Raw genomic sequence first — 26,289 nt, forward strand, 5'->3', positions numbered from 1 at the left:
GTGGTCTAGTTTGGGTACTTTACCAGTCCACATCTCATGAGGAGTTTTGGCAACTTTCTTTGTGGGAACTAGATTAAGGATATGGGCGGCAGTCTCTAAGGCATACCCCCAAAATGAGATTGGTAGCGAAGCTCGACTCATCATGGAACGAACCATATCCAACAAGGTTCGATTACGCCTCTCAGCTACACCATTCAACTGCGGTGTCCTGGGAGGTGTCAATTGTGAGACAATCCCACATTCCCTAAGATAGTCGAGGAACTCTGAACTAAGATACTCACCACCTCGATCGGATCGAAGCATCTTAATGTTCCTGCCCAATTGATTCTCGACTTCCTGTTTAAACTCTTTAAACCTCTCAAAAGTCTCTGACTTATGCTTGATTAAGTAGACATATCCATATCTACTGTAATCATCAGTAAAAGTCAAATAATAACGATTAGCATCCCTTGTGGCATGTTTGAAGGGCCCACACACATCCGTGTGTATAAGATCCAACAAACCTTCACCCCTCTCACAAGAGCCTGTGAAGGGTGACTTTGTCATTTTTCCAAGTAAGCATGATTCGCAACTATCATCTGACTTTAGGTCAAATGACTCCAATACTCCATCCTTTTGGAGTTGGCCTATGCGTTTCTTGCTTATATGTCCAAGACGACAATGCCATAATGATGCTTTATCCAAGTTATTATCATTAACAGAATCAATACACAATACATTATTTCCTAAGTTATCAACCACAGATACAGTTTCATACACACCATCACAAGGTAATGCTTTAAAATAAAGAACATTATTAAAGAAAGCATTAATCGAACCAACTTCATTATCAAATGAAAAGGTGAAACCTTGTTTATACAATGCATGAAAGGAAATAATATTTCTTGCCATTTCTGGCGAATAACAACATTTATTCAAATCTAAACTAAACCCACTACTTAGCGATAAAGTATAAACTCCAATATTGGTGACAGGTAAAGCTTTCCTATTCCCCATGATTAAGTTTAGTCTTCCATGCTCCACATTCTCACTTCTTCTTAGTCCCTGCAAATCAGAACAGATATGAATACCACAACCGGTATCAAGGACCCAAGAGTTAGAATGGGGTGAGTTATTAGATAAGATAGTGTAAATACCTGCATGGTTGGGTTTAACTTTCCCATCCTTCACATCTTGTTGGTACTTTGGGCAGTTCCGCTTCCAATGTGACTTTTCATGGAAATAGAAGCATTCAGCCTCTTTTGGTTCAGAAGAAGGAGTGACAAAACCTTTCTTGGTTCCACTTGAAGAAGAGCCTGTCCTAGCCTTGGTACCCTTCGAAGAGCTCTTCCTCTTCTTCCCTCTACCTTTCCCGATTGCCAAAACCGGGGCGGAGTTTGGAGTAGGAGTGTTAACAACCGACTTACCCTTAAGACCTGTTTCTGCAGTCTTGAGGAGTCCCTGAAGTTTGCTGAGTGTGACATCTTCCTTATTCATGTGATATGTCATACGGAATTGATCATAGCACGATGGTAAGGAGTGCAAAATGATATCTATTGCAAGCTCCTCAGGGAAGTTCACATTAAGCTTCAGCAACCGATCCACATACCTTTGCATTTTCTGCATGTGGCTCGTGACGGATTCCCCGTCCTTCATCATGGTTGTTATGATAGAGCATATGATTTCATACCTCTCTTGTCGTGCATTTTGATGGTATCTTTCCATCAGATCTTGGTGCATTTCAAAAGGGTAGAAGTCCTCATAGGACTTTTGGAGTTCCGCTGTCATGGTGGCCAACATGATGCATGCCACTTTTGTAGCATCCCTTTCATGTGCCCGGAAGTCAGCGATCTCCTGGGGAGTTGCAGTGGTCTCATCAATCTCCTTAAGCTCCTTGTCAAGTACATATTCTTTGTCCTCGTAGCGGGTAATCATCCTGATGTTTCTGATCCATTCATTGAAGTTGGATCCATCAAAAGTGACTTTCCCACACAAGTTCATAAGGGTAAAGGAGCCATTAGGATTAGAGCCAGAAGCAGCATTGTTTGAAGACATCTGAAAGAAGAGAACAAGATTAGTTTAGATATTAAGAGAGTCCTTAATAAAACACCCAAATGTAATATTAAGGCTAGAATCCAATCACAATATATTATAACTTAGAAGAGGTATGTCGTAATCCAAGCTATAACGTATTTGAAAGGTAGGTGAATGACGATTCACCAATTTCCACCATGAAAAACGAAATATAGATATTAGGTTTTTAATTAGTTCTTAGAAATTCCTAGATTCTTTTGAGATTCAATGAACTTTTCAAAGGCATGTTTCAATCTCGAGTGTGCCCTCCAAGTTTTGTGACTGGGATACCGAGGATCACAAAACGAGGTGTGAAGTAACCATGCAAATCACTTGGTACCCTCAAGGTTTATCACTCAATCGATGTGCCGGTAAACTACACACGCTCCACCGATGCTATGGTAAACCTTAAGTCACCCTTTACCTACCTTGTTAAGTCCAAGTTAGTGTGCCGGTTAACCACACACGCTCCACCAACGACTTAAACAAAGTGTAAAGTGTAATTTCATGGATTAGCATCTTATTCACATTTTCCTAAAGTAGCTAAGATTGGGAATTTAATAAAAGCATTTAGTTACTTTATAATATTCATCATACTTTTAATGAGAATTTATAAGTCCTTGTTTTACCCGTTCGGCTAACGACCCTCCATCGATCAAGGAAGCGGTGGGTGAGAGTGGACACCCATTAAGTTGCCATTTTATAGGCAACAACCTTATACCCCCCTTATAGACCGGCTTCGTGAATGAGGCATACTAGCGGTAAGACGACTTGTTTTTATACATATATATATTAGTAACTTATAATATTATAAAGTATAAGGGTTGAATTTTAACTTTTAAAATTCTAAGGGTTGGAACTAAAGTTTTAATCAAGACTTTACATGTTCCAAAACTTGAGGGCAAGTTTTGTAAACTTCCAAAACTTTTCATTTCTTATAACTTATGAATTAATTGAGTAATAAAAATGAAGACTCTTCATTTTTATAACTCTTGTGTTCTTTTAATGGCTTTAATAAAAGTGAGACTTTTGGTTTTCCATAACTTGAGGACAAGTTATGGACTCCATTAAAACACATTATGATCATGAATTAAACTACCATGAAGGTTACAAACAATTCCTATGATCATCTAATCTTCATAAGTTCAAGAACATGAATATGAACACTTTCAAGAATCAAAAATTACACTTAAAAAAAACTTGTAATTTAACGATTTTTTTTTCAAGCTGTTTACACACAAAAAAAACAACAAACAAACCAGGCTCTGATACCACTGATGGAGTTTGAGCATTCTAACACTTCCTAAGTGTACATGCAACCCTAATAACCTTGGATCTATGTTTGTCTAATTATCATGCAAAGTTGAATTCCAAGGTTATATTCCTATCTAGCATACATGGGGAACAAATTTTAACTTGCATGAAAGATAGAATAACTTACCTTGTTGTTGCTTATGATCCTTGAAACCTTGTGAGCCTAGCACCCCAAGTGTGATGCCTCAAATGCTTCACACAACACCAAATGCTTTTGGAATGACTTTAGAGAGAATACACACTTCTAAAATCGGCCTAGCCCTCTTGTTTCTTATGTGTAGCCTATTTTGGTGGAGAATGGGTTTCTTATATAGTGTTGACACATCTAGGGTTACACCATGTAAACCCTAATGTGTCATGACTCTTCATTTCCATGACCCATGGGTTTGTAACTCCCATGGAGCATCCATGGAGCATCCTATGGGTGGAACCCAACTTGATAATCCATGGAGCCTCTTAGCCCACTATATAAGATATGGAAGATTTACATAATCTACCCATATATTTAATTAGTTATCTTTTGATCACTTAATTAATTCTAAATTAATTCTTGATCAAACTAATTAAATAATATTATTATTATATTATAACTTATAATATATTAATAAACCATAAGTGTTATTTCTCTCATTTTAGTTTATCCAATTGCATGGTGCCATGCAACCCAAATGGACCATGCCGGGTCAGGTCAAGTACATACCAGAAATAGTTATGGACTTATACACCTTATCCAACAGTTTGGTCATCCGGAGACGAAGATGAAGCCATCAGCAGTGTCAAAGGAAAAGGGAAAATCTGCATGCTGGCAACTGCAGATGATGATGGGTCTACAAAGCTGGAAAAGAACTACTGCTACATGGCAAAGGATGGAACTCGAAGCATCGTCGAACAGGTAAAACTTATTATCCAAACTCTAAACTATAGCATGCATGACTGTCAGCCCTACATAGATGATCTTAATGACACTTGTGTTACCGTCCTTACAGACTATAACAAAGCCTTAGATGAGAAGAACATTGCGTCCCAAGAGATGTTCCACGTGAGAGGACGACTGGATAACAAAAGACTCAAAATGGCTATGTTAGAAACGGACCTAGAGTTAGAAAAAGATGCAAGAATGTTGAGTGAAACCCAATTAGAGATAGCTTTGAACCAGAGAGATTTAGCTCTGAGTGAAATTGTACGCTTAAATCTCTTAATTGAAAAATTGTTTAATGAAAGTGAAGCTATTGAAAATTTGGTAAACAATGGAACCGTGGACAATACATACAATTGGGGTTGGTCGAATGGATATCCTACCGCAATGGATTCCTCACCCCGGTTCAATAAAGACAGACTGTATGTCCCTCCAGACCGAGAATTTCATTTCCCAGTCAATGACAAGACCTTTCCCGAAGACATCAAAACTCACTTCGGTAGACTACATAGTCTAAGCAATAATTGTGTCATTGAGGAAATTATGCCTGAGGTTTTGGGTCACACAAGTGATCAAATTCTTATCTGTGGCACCATTTATCCAAATTCTCAAACCTCATCCGTAGTTGATGAAGAATTTATCATTGAGGGCCCCGAAGTCTCAAAAGACTTTCCATCTCTGCCCTCAGACCGCAGTGTCTCACACTATAGTCAAAAGTCCCACGAACTTCCCACTGAAGTCCCAACTAAGACTTACTCTGCAGTACTCAAATCTTCACTACCGCATTCCTCGGTAAAAGGAACCGTGACCCTTCAGGCGATTCATCATGAATTATCTATAGAGAACTTTGAAGTGGGTCAATGCTCACAAACCCCAGAATCTTCAAGTTCGGATGACTCAAGCCCACGTTTTCAAAATCATTCTAGAAATTCCAGGAAACCGCAGCTCAACAACAATGACTGCGGTTCACCAAAATCCTTAGCTAAAAAAGCTTTCAAAAAGGAAATTAGATCTCGAGGCACAAATAGACAAACTTTTTCAAAAAATAAGAAACATGTCAGATTTCCAAAGTCCAAGAGTCCAGAAAAATTTGTTTTCTCACACTACTTTTCAAAAAACTCTCCCATCAAGAAAACAAACAAAAAGGAAAGTCCTGCTTCAAAAGTCATTCCTACTTCTTCTGACACGACCCAAAAGGGTGTTCAGTCTTTTCGAAACAATGGTTTTCAGGTCTATTCCTCAAATGATCCTAAATGGAAAGGTATTTTACCCACTCCAACACTTTTAAAGTCACGTCAAAATTTCAACAAATGGAAAGGTATCCTACCAAATCCACCAAAAAGGACTCAAAGATTGGCACGTGCTAAACCTTTTCAAAAACAAACTTTTTCAAAATCCAACAACTTTCATGTCAGGGATTACCAACCTCGGACCGGTAACAAGTCCAATTCATCCTATAGACCACTGACCAAGCATAGTGTCAGATCAAAAGACAAAATCTCTTTTTGTAAATGTCAGTGTAGTTGCCAAAAGGATTCATCCTATGTCAAATCTAGTCGGAGTCAGAAACCTCGTACTTTTTCGAAAACTCACAACACTCCAATTCTGCACAAACATCCAGGACTAGGATTAAAAGTTGACAAGAGACCCGTCCCTGCAACCTCGGTCCATGCATCTTTCAAAAATTCACCAATTGCCCCAGGCTCCAAACTAGTTTGGATGCCTAAACTAACCGTGTAATTCTCAGGCTTTGTGCAAGGAGGAACAAGAAGAAGAATGGTTAATTGACAGTGCCTGCTCCTTGCACATGACCGGAAGGTTAGAATACCTTTGGGATTTCAGGCCTATATGCAATGGTGGAAATGTCACATTCGTAAACAATATGAATGGGGTCATCCGAGGTTACGGTGTTCTCACTACGGGGAATTTCTCTATTCAGAAGGTTGCCTATGTAGAAAGCCTTAAACACAATCTCATCAGTGTAGGCCAACTATGTAAGGCAGGACATCGGGTTGAATTTGATGATCAGTTCTGCTATGTAATGACTAGTGACAGAAACACCTGTCTGATCAAATCCAGATCCGAAGGTACCATGTATCCTTTGGATGTCTCTCTGATCATTGGTCGACCGCAGTTGTGCTTCCTATCCAAAGCCGTATCCGAAGTCAGCTGGCTATGTCACCGCAAGCTAGCTCATCTCAACTTCAGGTACATCAACAACTTGGTCACAGGAGAACTAGTCAGAGGTCTCCCTATTGTCAAATTCAGCAACGATACTCTCTGTCCGGCTTGTGAATGTGGTAAACAGTCCAAAGCAAGTCACCCTCTGGTAATGGATTCTTCAATTTCTGAATCACTGGAGCTATTGCACATTGATCTCTGCGGTCCATCTACCGTAGCCAGTCTCCATCATACAAAATACATACTGGTTATTGTAGATGACTTTACACGCTTCACATGGGTCTTCTTCCTCGGACTCAAGTCAGAAACACCGCAGATTTTCATCAACTTCATCAAAGAGATCGAACTTCAGATCAAGCTTCCAGTAAGAAGGATCCGCAGTGATAATGGAACCGAGTTTACTAATCATCTCCTCAACAGTTTCTTGGTGTCCAAGGGCATCTCTCACAACTTCTCAGCTCCCTACACACCGCAACAAAATAGGGTAGTAGAGAGAAGGAACCGCACTCTAGTAGAAGCAGCCAGATCTATGCTCAACTTCACACACCTTCCTCTTTACTTCTGGGCTGAAGCCGTAGCCATCGCATGCTTTGTTCAAAACCAAAGCATTGTGTGCAAACGTCTCAATAAAACACCAAATGAGGGCCTTAACAACCGCAAGCCAAATGTTCGCTTCTTTCATATCTTTGGGTGTAGATGTTTCGTGATCAACAACAGAGATCAGCTTAACAAGTTTGCACCGAAGTCTGATGAAGGCATTTTCCTTGGTTATTCCACTAACAAGGTTGCTTATCGAGTGCTCATCAGACGTACAAGGCTGATCATTGAAAGCTTCGATGTGAAATTTGATGATTCTCACATCCGCAACGCCCCTCCATCCACTGAAACCACCGCAATCATGGAAAGCGATATTCCTGCCTCTTCAGGTCCTTTAAATCTAGTTGAAGTCAATTATGATGATCTTTTCGATCCTGTTGAAACGGCGAAACTATCCGAAGTTCTTGTGTCACCCGCAGCTCAACAACAACACGCTGATGTTTCTGGACCATCTCTATCTGAAGTAGCATCTCTCAATACTTCCACCTCTCTGGTTGAGGGGGAAAGCTCTACTCCGGATCTAGCAACAGCCGTTGAGGTTCCAGTACTTGATGCTGCTCAAGTTCCTATCCGGAGAGAATCATTACCATCAAACGTATCTTCGGATTCGGATGATGAACTCATAGAGAACATTGACACGAGAACCGATCCAAGGATTATCACTCTTCTATCCGCAGTCCAGGGGGAACCTTCTCAGGTTCCAGAGGAACTCCCATCCGCAATCCAGGGGGAACTTCTTCCAACTGCTCAAGAAAATTCCATTCTCGTTCCAACAAACCAAGATGACTCAGCAGGATGTTCTCAAGTCCAGGGGGAACTGCCATCTCCAACCGCAGATTCTTCTGATATTCAAGATATTCCCTCTACCGCAGCTGCTGATCATCTGCAGCCCCGTCTACACGTATGGACGAAGGACCACCCACCAGGTCAAATCATTGGCAACCCATCCGTCTACACGTGGTCACTCTATTGTTGGCACTAGATGGGTGTTCAAAAACAAACTGGATGAATTTGGTGCGGTAGTCAGAAACAAGTCAAGGCTAGTTGCAAAGGGGTATAGTCAACTTGAAGGCATTGACTACGATGAAACGTATGCTCCGGTAGCACGCATGGAAGCTATCCGGATCTTCCTAGCATACGCAGCCCACAAGAACGTCAAGGTACACCAAATGGACGTTAAGAGTGCTTTTCTCAATGGGGAATTAAAAGAAGAGGTTTATCTTCAGCAACCTCCAGGTTTTGAAAATGTTGAATTCCCAGACCACTGCTACAATCTTGAAAAAGCAGTCTACGGTGTGAAGCAAGCCCCAAGAGCATGGTATGAGTCTCTTTCTGAATTCCTTGTCTCATCCGGGTAAAAGAGAGTAGTGATTGACCCCACGTTAGTTAGAAAAGCAAATGGTAACCACCTTATGCTCGTTCAAATATATGTGGACGACATCATCTTTGGATCAACTGATCAAGAAATGGTGAATGAATTTGCCAAGCTCATGACCAACAAGTTCAAAATGAGCATGAATAGAGAGATTAACTTCTTTCTAGGACTTCAAATGAAACAAGTTCCGCAAGGGATATTCATTCATCAAGAGAAATACACCACTGAACTGTTAAAGAAATATTCTATGGACAACTGTTCTTCGGCTAAGGTCCCCATGGCCTTCGGTTATAAGATCTCTGCTGATCCCTCAGGCGAATCTGTGGATCACAAGACTTCCATGTTGAGTACATTCGATGATTGAGCGATACTACTGAAAAATATTGAGGAACTTCCATGTTGAGTACATTCGAACGGATGTTAGGGAAATAGGCTCTTGCCCATTTCGGATGATCGATATTCGTAAGCACTTCACGAGCATCAATGTGTAGCCTAGAAAAATTTTGTTTAAAAGTCGACATAGTGTAGGATTTTAATGTTATCAAGAACAAAGTTTCCATTGATCTTCCAGAGCCTACTCTTGTGCGTAAATATTTGTGGACGCTCTTACAAGTGTAACCATGAAAAGAATCAGTGAAATCATTATCTACGCAAGAGCCAACAACATCGTACATATTGGATATGAACGCTACCTCCTTACGCTCTCCGAGACATTATTTTAACCTCATTAGGAACCACGTAGAAGTTACCACATTATTTTCAACCGCCATACCAAATGCTATAGGGAAAGTCAGATTGTTCCCATCTTTAGCAACCGCTACAAACATTGTTTTTAGGTAGTCCCCTCTAAGACGGACACTACCTATGTAGAGGACAGGAAAGAAACAATTTACGAATGCATGGACCTGTATTTTTTAAGAGTGCAAAGTAATTAGTTTAAACGTACAAATATTAACAAATGTAAAGCAACAAAAGAAATTTGGAAAAGAAATATACCACCCATCCAATAGCCAGAAAACAAGATTGGAAACGATCCATCAAATCCGTTTTGATGTGAGTGTGAGTATGCGGGTTGGTTCGCCTTAGGTTATAAAGGTAAACAGGCAAGTTGTTAAAACTTTCTTCATGGTCACTGTCAGAAAAACTCATTTCGAATCACTTGTAAGAGACAATTAGCAATTACTTAGTGTGCCTAAGGTTGTGGAGGTAAGGGCCTTACCTCATGTGGACACATATGTATGTAGGAGCTGTAAAGGCAAGGTCCTTAATGTATTGTCTTTTCGAACAGTATATTTGTCGCTTCAAACAGTATCTCCATGTAAGGTATCTGACAATTGGACTACTCTTTCACATTATTTGTCTACGGTTTCATAGACTTTGACTACTGCTTTGTAGCCTGCATAATGTCTTGTCTTTTCGAACATTATATTTTCCGTTTCAAACAGTATCTCCGTATAAGGTATCTAACAATTGGATACTCTTTCACATTATTTGACTACGGTTTCATAGACTTTGACTATTGCTTCGTATTGTCTTTTCGAACAGTATATTTGTCGTTTCAAAAAGTATCTCCGTGTAAGGTATCTGACAATTGGACTACTTTCTTTCATTATTTGACTACGGTTTCATAAACTTTGACTACTGCTTTGTAGCCTGCATAATGTAGTTTCAAACAGTACTTATGGGAATCCACATAATTGTATGTCAGTATTTTTTCTTATTTAAATACAATAATATTAAAACAAACTAACAAACACATTTAAAAAATGTCCTCCAATCAAGCAACTTCTTCTAACGCAGCTGCTCCGTCCAATACTCCACATCCATGGACGATAAGAGAGGTAATGGTGGTAACACGATGTTGGATGAACATTTACGATGATGTAACTATGGTTAACCCTGATTGCTTTGAAGGTGATGAATGGACACGCATAACAGCTATGTTTAACCTCTTGTTGGGAGAAGGAAAACATCGATCACAAGAAGATATTGTTGGTAAGTGGATGGATTTAAAGGAAAAAATCACATGGTTCAATCGATGGTATCATCATCTTAAAAACAGGTATCGTTATCCAAACAACGACGAAGATCTTTTAGAAATGGTTAAAGATCATTACATTTTGGAGCATGAGGGAAGTGACTTCGAGTATGAGGATGCATGGATTCTAGTTAAAAATAACAAATATTTCATGTAGAAGTCACTTTTATGTGAAATGTCTTATGTAATGTTTCCTACGGGTATATCTCTTTTCCAATAATGTTTTATGTTTGTGTTTTATTTTTCAAGGAATAAAGTAGATAATAAGTGGGGTACTAGATTTAATTAATAATCTCAGAAGTGCAGTTTAATACAAGCAATACAAATTACAAATACGGAAATTCATTACTTTCCTACATTAATCTAAGGACAATTTAAATCAAATGTGCTATTCAAATCAAAAGTAGGGTACACGCTTTTGTTCTGTGACCCGCTTCCGGATGCAAATTCATCAGTCATTATGCCCTTTTGTGTAGATTTTTTCCTCCCACCAGACCCGCTCCCCGATCCCCTACCCATACAATCGTTCCTCGTGTGTCTAAATTGACCGCATGTAGAAGATTCTTGTCGTATGGGACGCTCACCTTGCGAAGGAATACGACCAGTGTTTCTTGGCCTATCCGGTTGACGTCTCTCCATTATGGGTGGCTTCACGGTCATCAAATCATTCGGGATCTCCCACTCAGATGAACTTGGTAAGGGGTTCACAGACTCCTCGTAAGTTTTCCTCAGTGTCTCTGTAAAGTAAGCTTTTAAAGCAAATTCCGAACAATCTTCATAACGGCTCATTGTTAGCACTTTTATGACATGGCCACAAGGTAAGCCATCTATTTGCCACCGCTTACATGTATAGGTTCTTTGTTGGAAATCAACAATGACACTTTTGTGGGTAGAGCTTTTCACTTAAAATCTGCTATTTGAGATAGGGTACACCATCCATTTATTACAAGCATTCTTATTTTCTTGTATAATCGTTTCAGCCCATGGGGTGAGTGTTGTTTTTGTTTCAGCTAAAAAAATAGACATAATTTCATAATATCATAAGAGTAGTAAAATAACATTTCAAGTACTATTATATATAAAATATTAGTACCTGCAACATTACGTTTCTGAAAACTCCATTGTAACATTGTTGCACAAAAATACTCAATCAACATCAATATTGGCATCTTTCTTGCAAATCTTGACATTGAATTTATCGACTCCGCACTATTTGATGTCATAAGAAAATACCGATTCCCAGGAAAATGTGCCCTGGCCCATCTTTCTGGATTGATGTTTTGTAGGTATTCCCATACACGATTAATTACATTTTTAATTTTTTCATCCCATTATCGAATTTTTTAATAGTATACGCTTTGCATGTCTCCCAAAGTAATGCATGTATTGTATCGCTGCTTCCAAATTTTGCTGAAATGTTGAAATACAAATGGATACCACATATTCCATGATTGGTGTGAGGAAATATATTTGCAATTGACGTCGCTATGGATGGAGCCCTATCAAATATGATTGTAAGGTCTTCCAGGTTACCTATACATTCACGTAGTTTTCGAAGGAACCAGGACCACGTCTCCGTACATTCACTTTTGCATATGGCATAAGCAACAAGCATGATTTGGTTTTGACCGTCCATTGTCACTGCGAGCAACATCGTACCTTTGAATTCACCCTTTAGGTGACCACCATCAATTATTAGGGCCGGCCTACAATATTGTATGAACGCTCGTACCTACAATTATTTTTTATTTCATTAACAAATACCAATTAGGATTCATATGTTATATTTGTTATAAAAATTATCACTGCTTACCGAGCAACCCAACGCGATAAACACAAACTCAAACCGATCATCATCGTCTGTTCTTATCTGAGTAACAGTTCCTGGATTGTGCTTGACCAAGTTGTGCAGATACGCTGGTAGTTTGGTGAATGAATCCTCTTTGGTACCTCTTAACATCAACAACGCATACTGTTTTGCCCGCCATGCCTGTTGGTATGAAATATTGATTCGAAATTTCGAATTGATGTCCCTCACAATTTCATTACCCCGATAAACTCTATTATAATCTCCGACCAATACTTCAGCGATAAAGTGCCTGAGTACCTTTTTCTTTGATTGCCGATGATTAGACTCTAAGTTTGTTGCACAACATGTGTGTTGGTCAACAACTTTTGTGACTTGGAAAGCAGTAGTCGATTGGATTCCCCTTGCCCTAACCATCCATGAACAGTTTTTTACCAAACAAACAACCTCAAACCTTTCTTTGCTCGATCTGGTAGTCTTATACTGCTTACCTTGTTCCATTCATTGTCTTCCAATTGCAAGCTTGAGCAACTCTTTGTCATCAAAAATGTCTAGAACCTTAATCTCTTCACTTATATCCACCCTCTGACATGGAATGTTCACATCAACGTTTACAAGACACGAAGGCAAAGGGGGCATACCATGAAGCATGGTATCTGAATAAATAAGCTTAGGTTCGTCATCAAATTCTTCTCCGTTAGAATCACTCTCTAGGCCGGATATATTCAACTTGTCACAATCCACAAACTCGCCATATCCTTTTAGTTCAACATCATGCAAAAACGGAACTTCCTGTTTTCCAGATTCATTACCAACCTTATTCACCACAGCTACTGCTTTTTTTTGTCAGAGTAAGGATTTACACCAACATCATTAACATATGTACCAACATCATTATCACCGATATACTTATAATTCTCCGGTGTAACATACATAATCGGTTCTGGCACTACATTTACATTTTCAGCGACACTATGATATCGACTTCTACTTGGACTTTTAAAATTACCTAATGGGTTGTTGCTCCCTTTTCCACTTGATAAATTAGTTGCAGATGCCTTTCCTTTATCATCCACTTCGTTACGCCAAACGCCTTCTTCAACCACCACATACACATACACAGATTTATCTCCAACGACATGTATTACCTTGATCAGCTTTCTAATATCACGATCATCAACAATACCACAATAATAGAGTTGTTCAGGATGTTGATAAGCCAGACTAACTTTTGATTCTTCTGGAAGACCCATCTTGCACTTCACCAAATGAACAAATTCGGTGAACGTCGTGGTTTCGTAAAATTCAACACCTAAATAAAATATTCTCGGATTGTATCCCGGTGGCCAAACATATGATAATTGGGATTTAACAAACTCCCATCTACCATCCGTAATGAGCAATACAAAATACTCGTTACAACTAATTATCTTAATTTTGAGAATAAAGAAGCTACAGAGAAGAAAATTTCCCAGATATGAAATATTTCCAAAAATATAAAATACTTAATATATATAAGGTAGGTTCAAAACAGTAGTCAAATCTGACAAAAAAGTAGTCAAGTTTAACAAAAAAAGTAGTCAAATTTAACAACAAAGTAGTCAACTTACCCAAAAAGTAGTAAAATTTAAACAAAATAATTGTTAAAATTATTCTACATATTATAAACATTCTTTTTTATACTCTATAATTAAAAAAAATAAAAATAAAAAAAATAAAAATAAAAAAAAACCGTATCTTTTTTGGCAAAACAGTAGTTAAAACCCCCAAAGTAGTAGAATAAAATAAAAATAAAAATAAATAAATAAAAAATAATAAATAAATAAATAAATAACGTATTTTTTCCCTTAAAACTGTAGCCTACGGTTAGGGAAACCGTAGGTTTCGAATTACCTACGGTTTTGTATGTTGAAAATGAAAAAAAAAATTATACAAAACACGAAACAGTAGACGAATTGGCGAAACAGTAGACGAATCTCGCAACCTACGATTTCGTGGGCTATATTTGGACATTTACTAATTTTTGGCTAAAAATTGCTAACGACTTCTTTAATTTGGCTAGATTAGTAATTAAAAATACTAATCTAGCCATTTATGTTAATTATTTATCAAAAAAATAGCCAAAAATATCACTTAGCCAAAATAGCCCACAAAACTGTAGTCAACTTATGGTTGACTACGGTCAACGTGGTTGACTATTGTTTTAGGCCGAAAAGTAGTATTTCGTGCTAATGGGCTACTGTTTCACTGGCCCGTTTACTTTTTCGTGGCCCATTAGCCCAAAGTATATAAAGAAAAAAATTTCAGTTTAGGTCTTTTTACCTATTGTTTTCTTTGGTTTGACTACTTTTTTCTCTCAATGGAGCACCCAAAGAACAACCAGAGCACCCGAAGAACAACCAGGTTTGTCTACCTTTCATCAAAATTTTACCGTGTTTGTGATTAGGAGTAGGTTTTGTATATGTGGTTAAATTTTTTTTGAAAAAAATCGAAAAAAAAGTATAAAACTGTAGGTTTCATACGAAACCTACGGTGTACAAGTGCCCAATGCACAGATTGTGCAGTGTCGACTTGTACATCTACGGTTTCGTATGAACCGTACGAATTTTTTTTTTTCATTTTTTTTAAATCGATTCAATATCATCGGAACTTTATTTATTTTGTAGTCGTATAATTTAAAAAAAAAAACAAAAAAAAAAAAGGAAACCGTAGGTTTTTTGGAAACCTACGGTGTACAAGCATTTACTGCACAGTTTGTGCAGTAAACACTTGTACACCGTAGGTTTCCCAAAAAATACGGTTTTTTTTTAATAAAAAAAATTTATAACTAATAAACATTTGTATCCCCTTGTATGTATCTTATGATTTTTGTTGGAAAAAAAAAATTGTAGGTTTCCTAAAACCTATGGTTTTATATATATTTTTTTCATTTTTCTTAAAAAAAAATATTGTTTAAACGTATTTTTAATGATTGTATCCCCTTGTATGTATGTTATGATTAAATGTTTGCATGTTGTTAAAAATGATGTTATTTTCTATGTCTCAATTATAGCATACAATAGCAATGTACTATCGATTTGAATAAGTTTTTATGTTTATAATGTGTAGATACTTTGAAGTATATTGTATTGATAAAATAAGATTTTGTTTTGGTACTTTCGGGTTTGTTATTGTCACACCATTTTCAAAGTACAATGCTAAATTTGGTATACTAGTAGTATAGAAAATACAAAAAAAATGTAGTCAATTAATTTCCTTTGGTATTTTATACAAAGTAAATAGAATATATGAAATGATTTGTGCTTTCTCTAATTGTTTATCAGTTTTTTTCTTTTATAAAACTTTATTTAACCTTAATGTTTATTTAATTTTGTAGCTTCCAAACAAAACGATGATGGGTCACTTATCTGTCAAAGCTTCATGCCATAAGTTGCATGAAGTTTTGAGTCGCTTGAACGGACCCGTGCGCGATCTTTTTTCAACAACTAGTTTTGGTTACTTGTTAGACCTACCAGCTCAGTCCGGAGACAGACTTCTTATTCATGGGCTGTTACTGCATATGTTGCGTCCTACTGCTGAAACGGATGCAGCTGAGCGTCTATATTTTAGGTTTTCTAGACGTACACTGTCATTTGGGCCGGAGGAGTTTTGTCTTGTGACCGGACTTTACGTGGGCCGGTGTCCTACATCAAGGATCGAATTTTCAACCATGTATAAACACGGATATGGTGAAAATACATTTCGGTCCAGAGTCTTCCCATATCGCACAGATACTTCTTTACTTGTAGAAGATTTAGAGCTCCTTATCTTGAATCAACGGTTCAATGACATATCGGTTCACGACGGTGTCCGTGCCATTTTGCTATATATCCTCAATCAAGGTTTTTTGGGAAAGGAGCTTAATGATAAAGTCACCAAGGAATTTTTGTGGGTGGTGGAGAACCTGGATCAATGGAATAGGTATTTGTCAATTTAATATTTATAATAAAATACTAATTTTTATACCTTTAACTAATACTTTTTTCTTATAATATAGGTTCTCATGGGGGAGTTATCTATGGACTAAAACATACCCTAGATTGTCGGGTATGTTTAAGAAATTTGAGGATCATATGTCCCACCATCCAACAAAAGCGATTGTGTACACACTATCGGGTTTTGTTATTCCTTTGAAGGTATATTTAAGTAATTAAAAAAGTATATTTAATAATTTATCGGTTTTTATTTTTTTGAAAATTTTAGTTAGTGCTAACAATTATAAATTAACGTATATTTATTACAAGATATGGATATGGGAGATGTTCCCAGTAATTCGGGGAAATGCTGCGATACGACGCAATTATTTATATCCTCGTATATTGCGGTGGTTTCATATTAGGACGTTAACTTGGGCGAAAGTTTGCGATGTTTTCGATGTTGATCAGGACGAGTCGCATCAACCCAAAAAAAAAAGATGATTGCCTCAGATGCTGAGTCCTCTACTCCACATTATTTGTCATATATTACTAGTCTGAATTGTGAATCGTCTGAAGTCCTTTCTTCTGTACGCTACAACTTTAGAAATGATGTAAGTAAATTTGTAAAAGCAGAATCTAGTATAATAATTTTTTTAACTATTATTGATATATGAAATAATTTATGTAGGTGGCAACTTCGTCTGATCCATCCTGTGGAAACAGCCAATCTTCCAAGTCTACCGAGGGAACTCATACGGTGGGAATTAACAAAAAAACCGCACGAGAAATAATGGCAATACTTCAATCTTTGGAGGAAGAAATCTGAGGATTGAAAAATAAAGGTGGAACTCGAGACGGTGATGATTTGGAAGAATTTTTTAAGGAAGATTTTGAGGTATTACTATCAATTTCAATATATATGATGTATTAATTAAATTTTTTAACGAAGCTTTTTATTAATTATTTTTTTTAAATGTAGGGGAATGAGAATGTGGTTGGTAGTCCACAGAAATCAAATCAAGTAAACGAGGATGAAGATGTTGATAATCCACCGTTGTTTGATTCTAGAAAACAAATACGAATCGTGAAGGAGGTTATATTTTTTTTTTGTATATTAAACTTTTTATTTTATTAAAGTATATTAAAAAAATTAATATTTTTTTTGTAGAAGAAGAAGAAAAAGAAGGTTGTTGCTAGCGAGATTGTGGATGCGGAAAATCATATACTCGGGCCTCCTGTTGTGAAAGAAAGTCGTCCGGTTAGGCAATTGAAACATTCTCAATATCTTAGCTCCCCATACGTTTCGGTAAGTATGTTAAAAATCATATTTACTATAATTTTATTACTATATGGATAGTTATTGACTACGTATATAATGTAGGTTGAAAATGCCCCCCGATATCGTACAGGTGGGGTAATACACAACGAACCACCACCCCCCGTATTTGTCATCGATCCCCCGACACTTTTATTGGAGCCGTATGCGAATCCGGGTTGGAACGCCCCTGCTCTATACATGGGAAACAAACCGGCTGTTTTTTTTGAAACATCGGTTATACAATGAAAAAATGGAAGCAAAGTTTTGGGATCTGGTTTTTTATGCAAGTGAATTGGGATTTTTAGATGAATCGGTATGAAGACATTCCTTTATATTTATAATTTAAATAATTTAATAAGCTACTTATGTTTAAATTAAATTTAAATGCAGCATGTTGACATATGGGGAAGGCTTTTGAATGAGCGGAGACCGAACGATGCTCGATGGACAATCATGTCATCGTCATTTTTTGGTGCATTTGAGATGTTCCGGTGGGCAGGAAGTACAATGGGAAATCCGTTTGACCCATTGGATGGATGTAAATCTTGGCTAGAAGTTGACCGTGTAAGTAAAGAAATAATATATATATTATCAGTCACTTTAATTGCCATATTACACTAATTAACGTTGTAATTAATTGCAACGGTTGTGTGTTAAAACAGGTTTATTTTCCAATATGCATCAACCCACATCATTGGGTACTTGGCGAGTTATGGATGGACACGTTGTCGTTGAATTTGTACGACAACTTCCGATTATTTGGCAGCGTGAAGATTATTGATTTTGTGCGGTTTGAAGAGCTTATGGACCGCATTCTGCTGGAAATTAGCTATTGGAACCACATGGGTTTGCCTGTTCAGAAAGCATCAATCGCTGTTACGGATGTTACGAACGTGCCCCAACAAGAAGGGATGTTTGGAGAGTGCGGTGTATTTATGCTGATGTTCATGGAGCAGCTTGTTTCAGGTCGACCGATTGGTATATCGATGACACCTGTTGTTGCTGCTACTCAGTTTCGCTATAGGATGGCCATGATATATTATGGATCTTCTACACAGGCGATTTTTAGTTAGTCTGAGTTGTATGTTTTTAGTGACATTCAATGTGTATTGTTTCATGACGATTGGTTAAGAAAATGTCCCTTAATTATTAAACATAAACAAACTAGCAAATGAATAGTACATATTATATAGATTAATCATAATAAACAAGCAAATATAAAACTTAATACATAGATAAACTCATAAATAATGCATAAACTTACTACTTGGTTAATCAATAATTATTAAATTCAAACATCTGGAAAATCATTTGGAAATTTTGCTTTTTTTTTAATCACCCAGTCGTAATTTTTTTTGTATGTTTTTGAGAATCTTTTTCATTTTAACCTCTTCTTTGTTGGCGTAGTCAATTGCATCTCGTACCCAAACCCTTGCAGTTTTTATGTCGCGTTCATTGTCTTGAACCGAAAGATGTAAAATTAAAAATGATACATGTGAAACGACATGTGAAGCACTTTCATAGAATTCATAACGAGATCATGTTTGTTTTATCTGAAGAAATAAATATATGATATTCCAGAAAAAAAATATATGATATTCCAGAAATCATGTTTGTTTTATCTGTTACTCAATGCAATGTTTCTGTCTGCTAAACGAAATCAGAAAAAAGAATAGATTACAACTTGTACAAAACAATATTAAAAGGATAGCACAACAAGTTACCATAGATGGAAACACAAACCATTACAAATAATAACATACATTACATTATGAAATGGGTCGAGGTTATTACCGGACAAAAAAAGATGTAAAATTAAAAATGTTACAAGTCAAACGACATGTCTGCTAATATTGACAATTTTATTTGTAAACAACATGTGTTCTACAGTTAAACGAAATCAAAAAAAAAATATTACAACTTGTACAAAACAATATGAAAAGGACAACACAACAAGTTACCATAGATGGAAACATAAACCATTACAAACAATAACATACATTACATTTTACATTTTACAACTTGTAGACAACAACACAAAAAAAGAAAATCCAACTACAAAGTAACGCTATCTTCAAGTGCAGTATTTTACTTTGAAGCTTCTTCTTCGATCGAGCTAAGTTAGAAATTATCAACAAATTATTGTCTTTTACATCATCCACCCAACAAATAAACCCAGACTGTGGTGGCTGATAAATAAATATCCAAAAAAATTATGTATATTGTGTAAATATTCACTAAAAAATTATAATATAAATAATTATAGGACAACCCAAATACCTCTTTAGGACAAACGTAAAATAACCGTCCAGGGTTGTTGGTAGTTCTTGAGGTCCTTATAATACCTTGAGCCCCACAATTGCAAATTGTCATTTCTTTGGTTTATGAGAAGTAAATTTTTATTGGTGTTGACAGGTAAATATATCTTCAATTATATACTGCCATTAGACTACTATTTTATAAGTATTGACTACTGTCTACTAGCATTTGACTACTAGTTTATGTGTTGTCTTATCGTACAGTGAATTTCGGACATATGATTGTAATTTGAGTACTGTGTAATACGTATTGACTACTGTCTACTAGCATTTGACTACTAGTTTATGTGTTGTCTTATCGTACAGTGAATTTCAGACACATGATTGTAATTTGACTACTATTTTATAAGTATTGACTACTGTGTACTGGCATTTAACATTATTTTACTACTATTTTACATACTTTGACTACTTTCTACCTTGCATAATGTATTCTTATTTCGAAATGACTACTCTAAAAACGAATAATTACCCCTACATTCAATTTGAAATAAAATCCATTTATAGTGGACACCTTATTCATTGAACATACCAATTGGCAAAATGAGTGGATTCAATGCGGTATACAAAAAAAGTTTTTCGAACATACCAATATTCTTTCATAATCTTGAAAGAACAAATCGTAACTCTTTCACAATCATTAAGAAAGATATGAGAGACCGGTTTTAGTTTTGTTTTGTCGCATTGGGATGCGTGGTATGTCCTTCTATATAGTAAGTATTTTTTATATTTCAAGTTCATATTTGCCTAATGTTGGTATCGTTTCTTACAGTTTACTACCTTTATCACATCCATGATACCAACAATATTTGTTGGTCATGTACCCCTTATTGGGGCCAACATAACAAAAATGTATGTTGCTCTTGCTTTGGCTGGTAATCATGAACCCCTGATCATAGCATTCGCTTTGGGAAGCATAGACTGTGACGAGGCTTGGATTTGGTTCATGACAAGGTTAAAAGAATGCTTAGGTGACACTATTGAAGTTGGTTTCATAAGTCATATGTCTGATTCCATAGACTACGCCATTCAGCGGGTATACCCAGATTCATATCATGGGTATTGTTGTAAAAATATAGTCGATAAAGTTAGGGCTTCCACAGGAAGTACCGTTGTGGAACAGTTGTTCTGGAAGACATGCAAAACTTAAAGTGTGTCTGAATTTTATGTTTGTTTGAACAAATTAACAAATGAGGTTAATGGGAATGATCTTCGCTGGCTTGAAAATATTGCAATTGCAAAATGGGCTCGAGCCTTTTTTCCTCAAGTCCGTTTCAATGTGAAATATATAAGCATTTCGATTGGATTGAATTGGTTAACAACAAACATGCACGAGTTACCAATAACGTCAATCATTGAAGTGGTCCATCAGTCGATACAAACAGTGTACAGCTATCAAGCTGCATTTGGAGGTAATAAATATTTGTTATTTAACTTTTACCTTAATATACCCCCTATCTGATTGTAACTCAAATAATTTCACAGAGGGAATGCATGGTCATCTTACCCCTTATGCACAACACGTGCTTGAAAGAAGAATGAACCAATCTAATGGTTATGAGGTTACACAAATTGGTAGTGACAAATTTGAAGTGAGTTTAAATTTAACCATAGAAACGGTACAAGTTGAACGTGGTATTTGTACTTGCGGCAAATGGCAAAAATGTGGCATACCCTGTGAACATGGTATAGCATCGCTAAGAAGGCTTACAGTTGAAGAAATACAGCAATTGGTAAATTATAAGTTGACTTCTGCGGTGTATCGAAATGCATTCCAAGCTGAGGCCGTTAATCCTATTCCAATCCTTCTGCATTGGGAAATACCAGTTGAAAATATGGTCGTCTTACCACCATTTGCACGTTACTAATATGTTAAGTTATCTTTATTATTAATGTTATGTTTATTTGTAATTCTAATTTCCTTTCAGTTTTTATGTTATCTTTATTATTAATGTTATGTTTATTTGTAATTCAAATTTCCATTCAGTTTTATGTTATGTTTATTAGTAATGTTATGTTTACTTGTGGTAATCTAAAAACGGCAGCTTCTGTTATTTAATGTCGTAAGCATGATTATAATTTGACTACTGTGTTACATGCATTGACTACTGTCTACTAGTTTATGTCTTGTCTTATCGTACAGTGAATTTCGGACACATCATTTTAATTTGACTATTGTGTTACAGCCATTGACTACTGTCTACTAGCATTTGACTACCACTACTGTGTCATAGCCATTGACTACTGTTTACTAGCATTTGACTACTACTTTATTCCTTTTAATAGCTTTTGAAGTGATTTATGGAAAGAGTTATCACTAAATTAGTGTTTAACTCGTCAACATTAAAGATGAGTTTCTCATACAATGACCATGAAGAAAGCTTTACCAACTTGCCTGTTTACCTCCACAACATTCAGCGTACAAATCCCCATAGTTACACTTTCATCAAAACCGATGTTTTTGATCGGTTTGAACTATGTCTTGTCGTTATTCGATGTGTGGTAATGAACTTTCAATTTGTTTATTTTTTGTGCTAAAAATATTTAAATTAGTTTGAAAACTAATAATTGTGTTGTACTAACTATGAAATAGATCAACGCATTCTTAGGATGCATGCTTCCGATCATCTTCATAGGCAGTGTTCGTATTCGAGGAGAGTATCTTAATTCAATGTTCGTAGCAGTTGCTATGGATGGAAACAACAACACTATGCCAATAGCATTTGGTATTGGGGTGGCAAATAATGTTAACTCCTGCACTTTGTTCCTTATGAGGTTGAAGGATGCTATCGGAGAGGGTAGGGAAGTTGCGTTCATAACCAATATGGACGATACCATTTCTTCTTTTGTGGGTCAGGTATTCCCTGCGACTTATCATGGTTATTCGTCTAAGAGTGCTTTGATTTACTCTCGCTTAAGAATTGGTCAAAGCACAAATTTAGACTATTTGTTCTTCCGTGCATGCAAAGCATATACCACGCAAGATTTTAAAAAATCATTTTCTAAGTTAAGTCATGCTGCACGTGAGGTCCTTGCCAACATCGGAAAAAGGAAATGGGCACGGGCCTATTTCCCGAATATACGTTGGAATGTACTAAACATTAATATTCCAGAATTCCTATTGGTGTTATCGGTTAGTCAACGCAATGTACCGATAATAACGCTAATTGATGCAATTGTTCAGTACATCCAACAGACGTTTGCAGAACGCAGTGTCGTGGGAGGTAATTTAGAAAGTTTTTATAAACCATTAAAATATCCATAATTGACTATCCTTTTACTTTTCAAGGATGTTGAACACCGTATTCACCCTTTACGCAGAGATGGTCCTTCATAGGAGGATGCAAAAGTCTCTACGATGGAAAACAACTAATATTCCACCTGAGATCCCGTCTCCGTTCCCCTCTGATATTTTCCAAGTTTTTGATCTACAAAGAAGGTGTGTTGTAGATCTTAATCGACACACATGTTCTTGTGGGAAATGGCGCAGTCTGGGTATAACATGTGGTCATGCTATTGCTACAGCACGTTATACAAAAAACACGGAATTAACTGATATGGTTCAAATATATTATCTTGCTGATGTGTTTCGAACTACATACCAGACTAGAAATGTGAACGTTGTTCCCCCTGCATCTGAATGGAAAATACCAGAGTCGTTGATGGTCGTTTTAATCCCTATGTAATCCTATTTTACTATAATTTGCTAATAGTTTTCTTTTTAAATCGATGTGGAGTAACATGAGATTGTGGTTTTAATAAATGATGAAAGCGTATAATATTCGATGTGGAGTAACCTAAGATTGTGGTAATGAACATTTCAATTTTACAAAACCATACTGTTTATATTACATTAGGTGGTATAAATCAAAAAATATTTACTAAAGCGAATAATGTTTTGTCATTTCCAACAGTAATGTTTTGTCATTTCCAACAATAAAATTGTCCTTTCAAACAGTACTTCAATGTTGGTCACACCCTATTAATATGCAACTAACATACATCTTAAACGTGATACATTACAACATTCAAAATTTTAGAATGAATTCATCTGAGTTCGGTGTTTGGCATTGTGAAGAAGAAGATTGTTATGTTTGTTCCGATAACAACCCAATTCCGGAAGGCCCAGATTTCCCACTCCCAGATAACATGCCTGACGACATTTTCCAAGCTATGAAGGCCGCTGAAGAAGCCAACGAAAGGGACTCTCAAATTAGTCGCATACTCAACCAACATGCAAACGACGTAGCAGATCAAGTAATTGAAAAAGAAAAATGGATTGCTGAAACTACAAAAAAAAAATCAAAGAGGCTAAGAAATGGATTCGAGAGGTAAATAGGGAGTTTAATATGCTTCAGGCTGAACGGAACCGTCTAACAGATGTTGTTAGAATTAGAGGGGATTTTATCGATCGTGAACAAAATTTGTATCCCAAACAGTTTCCTAATCTGTGGAAACCAATTTAATTATGTTGTGTTTATTATGTCGCAACTTATGTTATTTTATCGTAAGCTAAAATTGGCAACTTATGTTATTTTATGTCCATTTTAACAGCACGAAGCATACTTTGGAGGGTAAAACCAATGATGTAACGATATCGGATTTGAAATCCGGATATTTTCCGACGAAGAACTATGTAAAAACAACGTAACCAACATATAAAACATGAAAATCACACTAAAAAACATACTTTTATCGTAAGCTAAAAATGACAACTTATGTTATTTTATTTCGTTTTTAACAACACGAAGCATACTTTGGAGGGTAAAACCAATGATGTAACGATATCAGATTTGAAATCTGGATATTTTCCGACGAAGAACTATGTAAAAACAACGTAACCAACATATAAAACATGAAAATCAAACTAAAAAACATAATTTTATCGTAAAGCTAAAATTGGCAACTTATGTTATTTTATGTCGTTTTTAACAGCACGAATCATACTTTGGAGGGTAAAACCAATGATGTAACGATATCGTATTTGAAATCCGGATATTTTCCGACGAAGAACTATGTAAAAACAACGTAACCAACATAAAAAACATGAAAATCAAACTAAAAAACATAATTTTATCGTAAGCTAAAAACGGCAACTTATGTTATTTTACGGCGTTTTTAACAGCACGAACAAATGGAAAATATATTACAAAGACAATGGCAAATACATTACAAACATAATATATGTCAAATATATTACAAAAACAATGTCAAATATATTACAAACATAATATATTAAAAATATATCACAAACAACACAGCAAATATATTACATAGTCAACGACAAATATATTACATGCATCAATATTTAAAGGGAATAAATTTTACATCGGCAATAAAACAGCCATCAAAGGGTCTGGTATTTCCCACTCAGATGGTGGGGGAAGTGGGTGAACGGTTTGTGTCTGGTAGACGAGCTGAAATACATCAGCATGGTAATATACTTGAACCAAATTAATTGTTTCATGCATGTTTGAATCACGTGCTGCTGCGATGGCATGACCACATGCTATACCGAGACCGCTCCATTTTCCACATGAACAAGTACGGCCGTTAAGATCTACAACACAAGTTGTTTTAAAATCAAGTACTTCATACACATATGTCGGCATGTGAGACGAGATCTGTTGGGGGATCTGTGTTGCTTGCCAACGAACATACTTTTGCATCCTTCTTTGAACCACCATTTGAGCATACGGTGTTAGTACACCAGTCAAACTCCCTGAAAAATATATATGGTTAGAAAAGGTTGTTGTACAACCTATTTCATTCTTTTATATTGCACCCGAAAATATACCTGCCATTATACTTCATTCAAAAAATGTATTTTGCATGTACCCAAGAATTCCCTCGATAAGCGCTATTATCGGTACATTACGATGATTGAGCGATACTACTGAAAAATATTGAGGAACTTCCATGTTGAGTACATTCGAACGGATGTTAGGGAAATAGGCTCTTGCCCATTTCGGATGACCGATATTCGTAAGCACTTCACGAGCATCAATGTGTAGCCTAGAAAAATTTTGTTTAAAAGTCGACATAGTGTAGGATTTTAATGTTATCCAGAACAAAGTTTCCATTGATCTTCCAGAGCCTACTCTTGTGCGTAAATATTTGTGGACGCTCTTACAAGTGTAACCATGATAAGAATCAGTGAAAACATTATCTACGCAAGAGCCAACAACATCGTACATATTGGATATGAACGCTACTTCCTTACCCTCTCCGAGACATTCTTTTAACCTCATTAGGTACCACGTAGAAGTAACCACATTATTTTTAACCGCCATACCAAATGCTATAGGGAAAGTCAGATTATTCCCATCTTTAGCAACCGCTACAAACATTGTTTTTAGGTAGTCCCCTCTAAGACGGACACTACCTATGTAGAGGATAGGCAAGAAACAATTTACG

General features: G+C 36.4%; 2 protein-coding genes across 2 annotated transcripts; one reads left to right on the forward strand and one right to left on the reverse strand.

Moving 5' to 3' along the window:
- Positions 1 to 11,376: 11,376 nt before the first annotated feature.
- LOC145139476 (uncharacterized) lies at positions 11,377 to 12,785 on the reverse strand. The gene is made up of 6 exons (XM_079073288.1): positions 12,772 to 12,785; positions 12,581 to 12,689; positions 12,287 to 12,463; positions 11,784 to 12,205; positions 11,567 to 11,682; positions 11,377 to 11,483 (listed from the first exon to the last, which is right to left on the reverse strand). The coding sequence occupies exons 1-6, from the start codon at positions 12,783 to 12,785 to the stop codon at positions 11,377 to 11,379; spliced, it is 945 nt and encodes a 314-aa protein (XP_078929414.1).
- A 7,937-nt stretch (positions 12,786 to 20,722) lies between these two features.
- Positions 20,723 to 21,740, forward strand: LOC145139477 (uncharacterized). Its single transcript, XM_079073289.1, has 3 exons — positions 20,723 to 20,908; positions 21,068 to 21,284; positions 21,358 to 21,740. The coding sequence occupies exons 1-3, from the start codon at positions 20,723 to 20,725 to the stop codon at positions 21,738 to 21,740; spliced, it is 786 nt and encodes a 261-aa protein (XP_078929415.1).
- The last annotated feature ends 4,549 nt before the right edge of the window (positions 21,741 to 26,289 follow it).

Source organism: Lactuca virosa, chromosome 9 (assembly GCF_052849685.1).
Source record: "Lactuca virosa cultivar CGN04683 chromosome 9, Lactuca_virosa_CGN04683_v6, whole genome shotgun sequence".
Lineage (NCBI taxonomy): Eukaryota > Viridiplantae > Streptophyta > Magnoliopsida > Asterales > Asteraceae > Lactuca > Lactuca virosa.

Bases quoted from the DNA above. Each gene is read 5' to 3' on its own strand.
- LOC145139476 (XM_079073288.1), bottom strand. The intron at 11,683-11,783 runs GTAATTAATCGT...GACATCAAATAG, and splicing joins GGGATGAAAAAATTAAAAAT to TGCGGAGTCGATAAATTCAA. The intron at 11,484-11,566 runs GTACTAATATTT...CTATTTTTTTAG, and splicing joins TCAGAAACGTAATGTTGCAG to CTGAAACAAAAACAACACTC.
- LOC145139477 (XM_079073289.1), top strand. From the start codon at position 20,723: ATGTATGTTGCTCTTGCTTTGGCTGGTAATCATGAACCCCTGATCATA. The intron at 20,909-21,067 runs GTATACCCAGAT...TTAACAAATGAG, and splicing joins TAGACTACGCCATTCAGCGG to GTTAATGGGAATGATCTTCG. The intron at 21,285-21,357 runs GTAATAAATATT...ATAATTTCACAG, and splicing joins CTATCAAGCTGCATTTGGAG to AGGGAATGCATGGTCATCTT.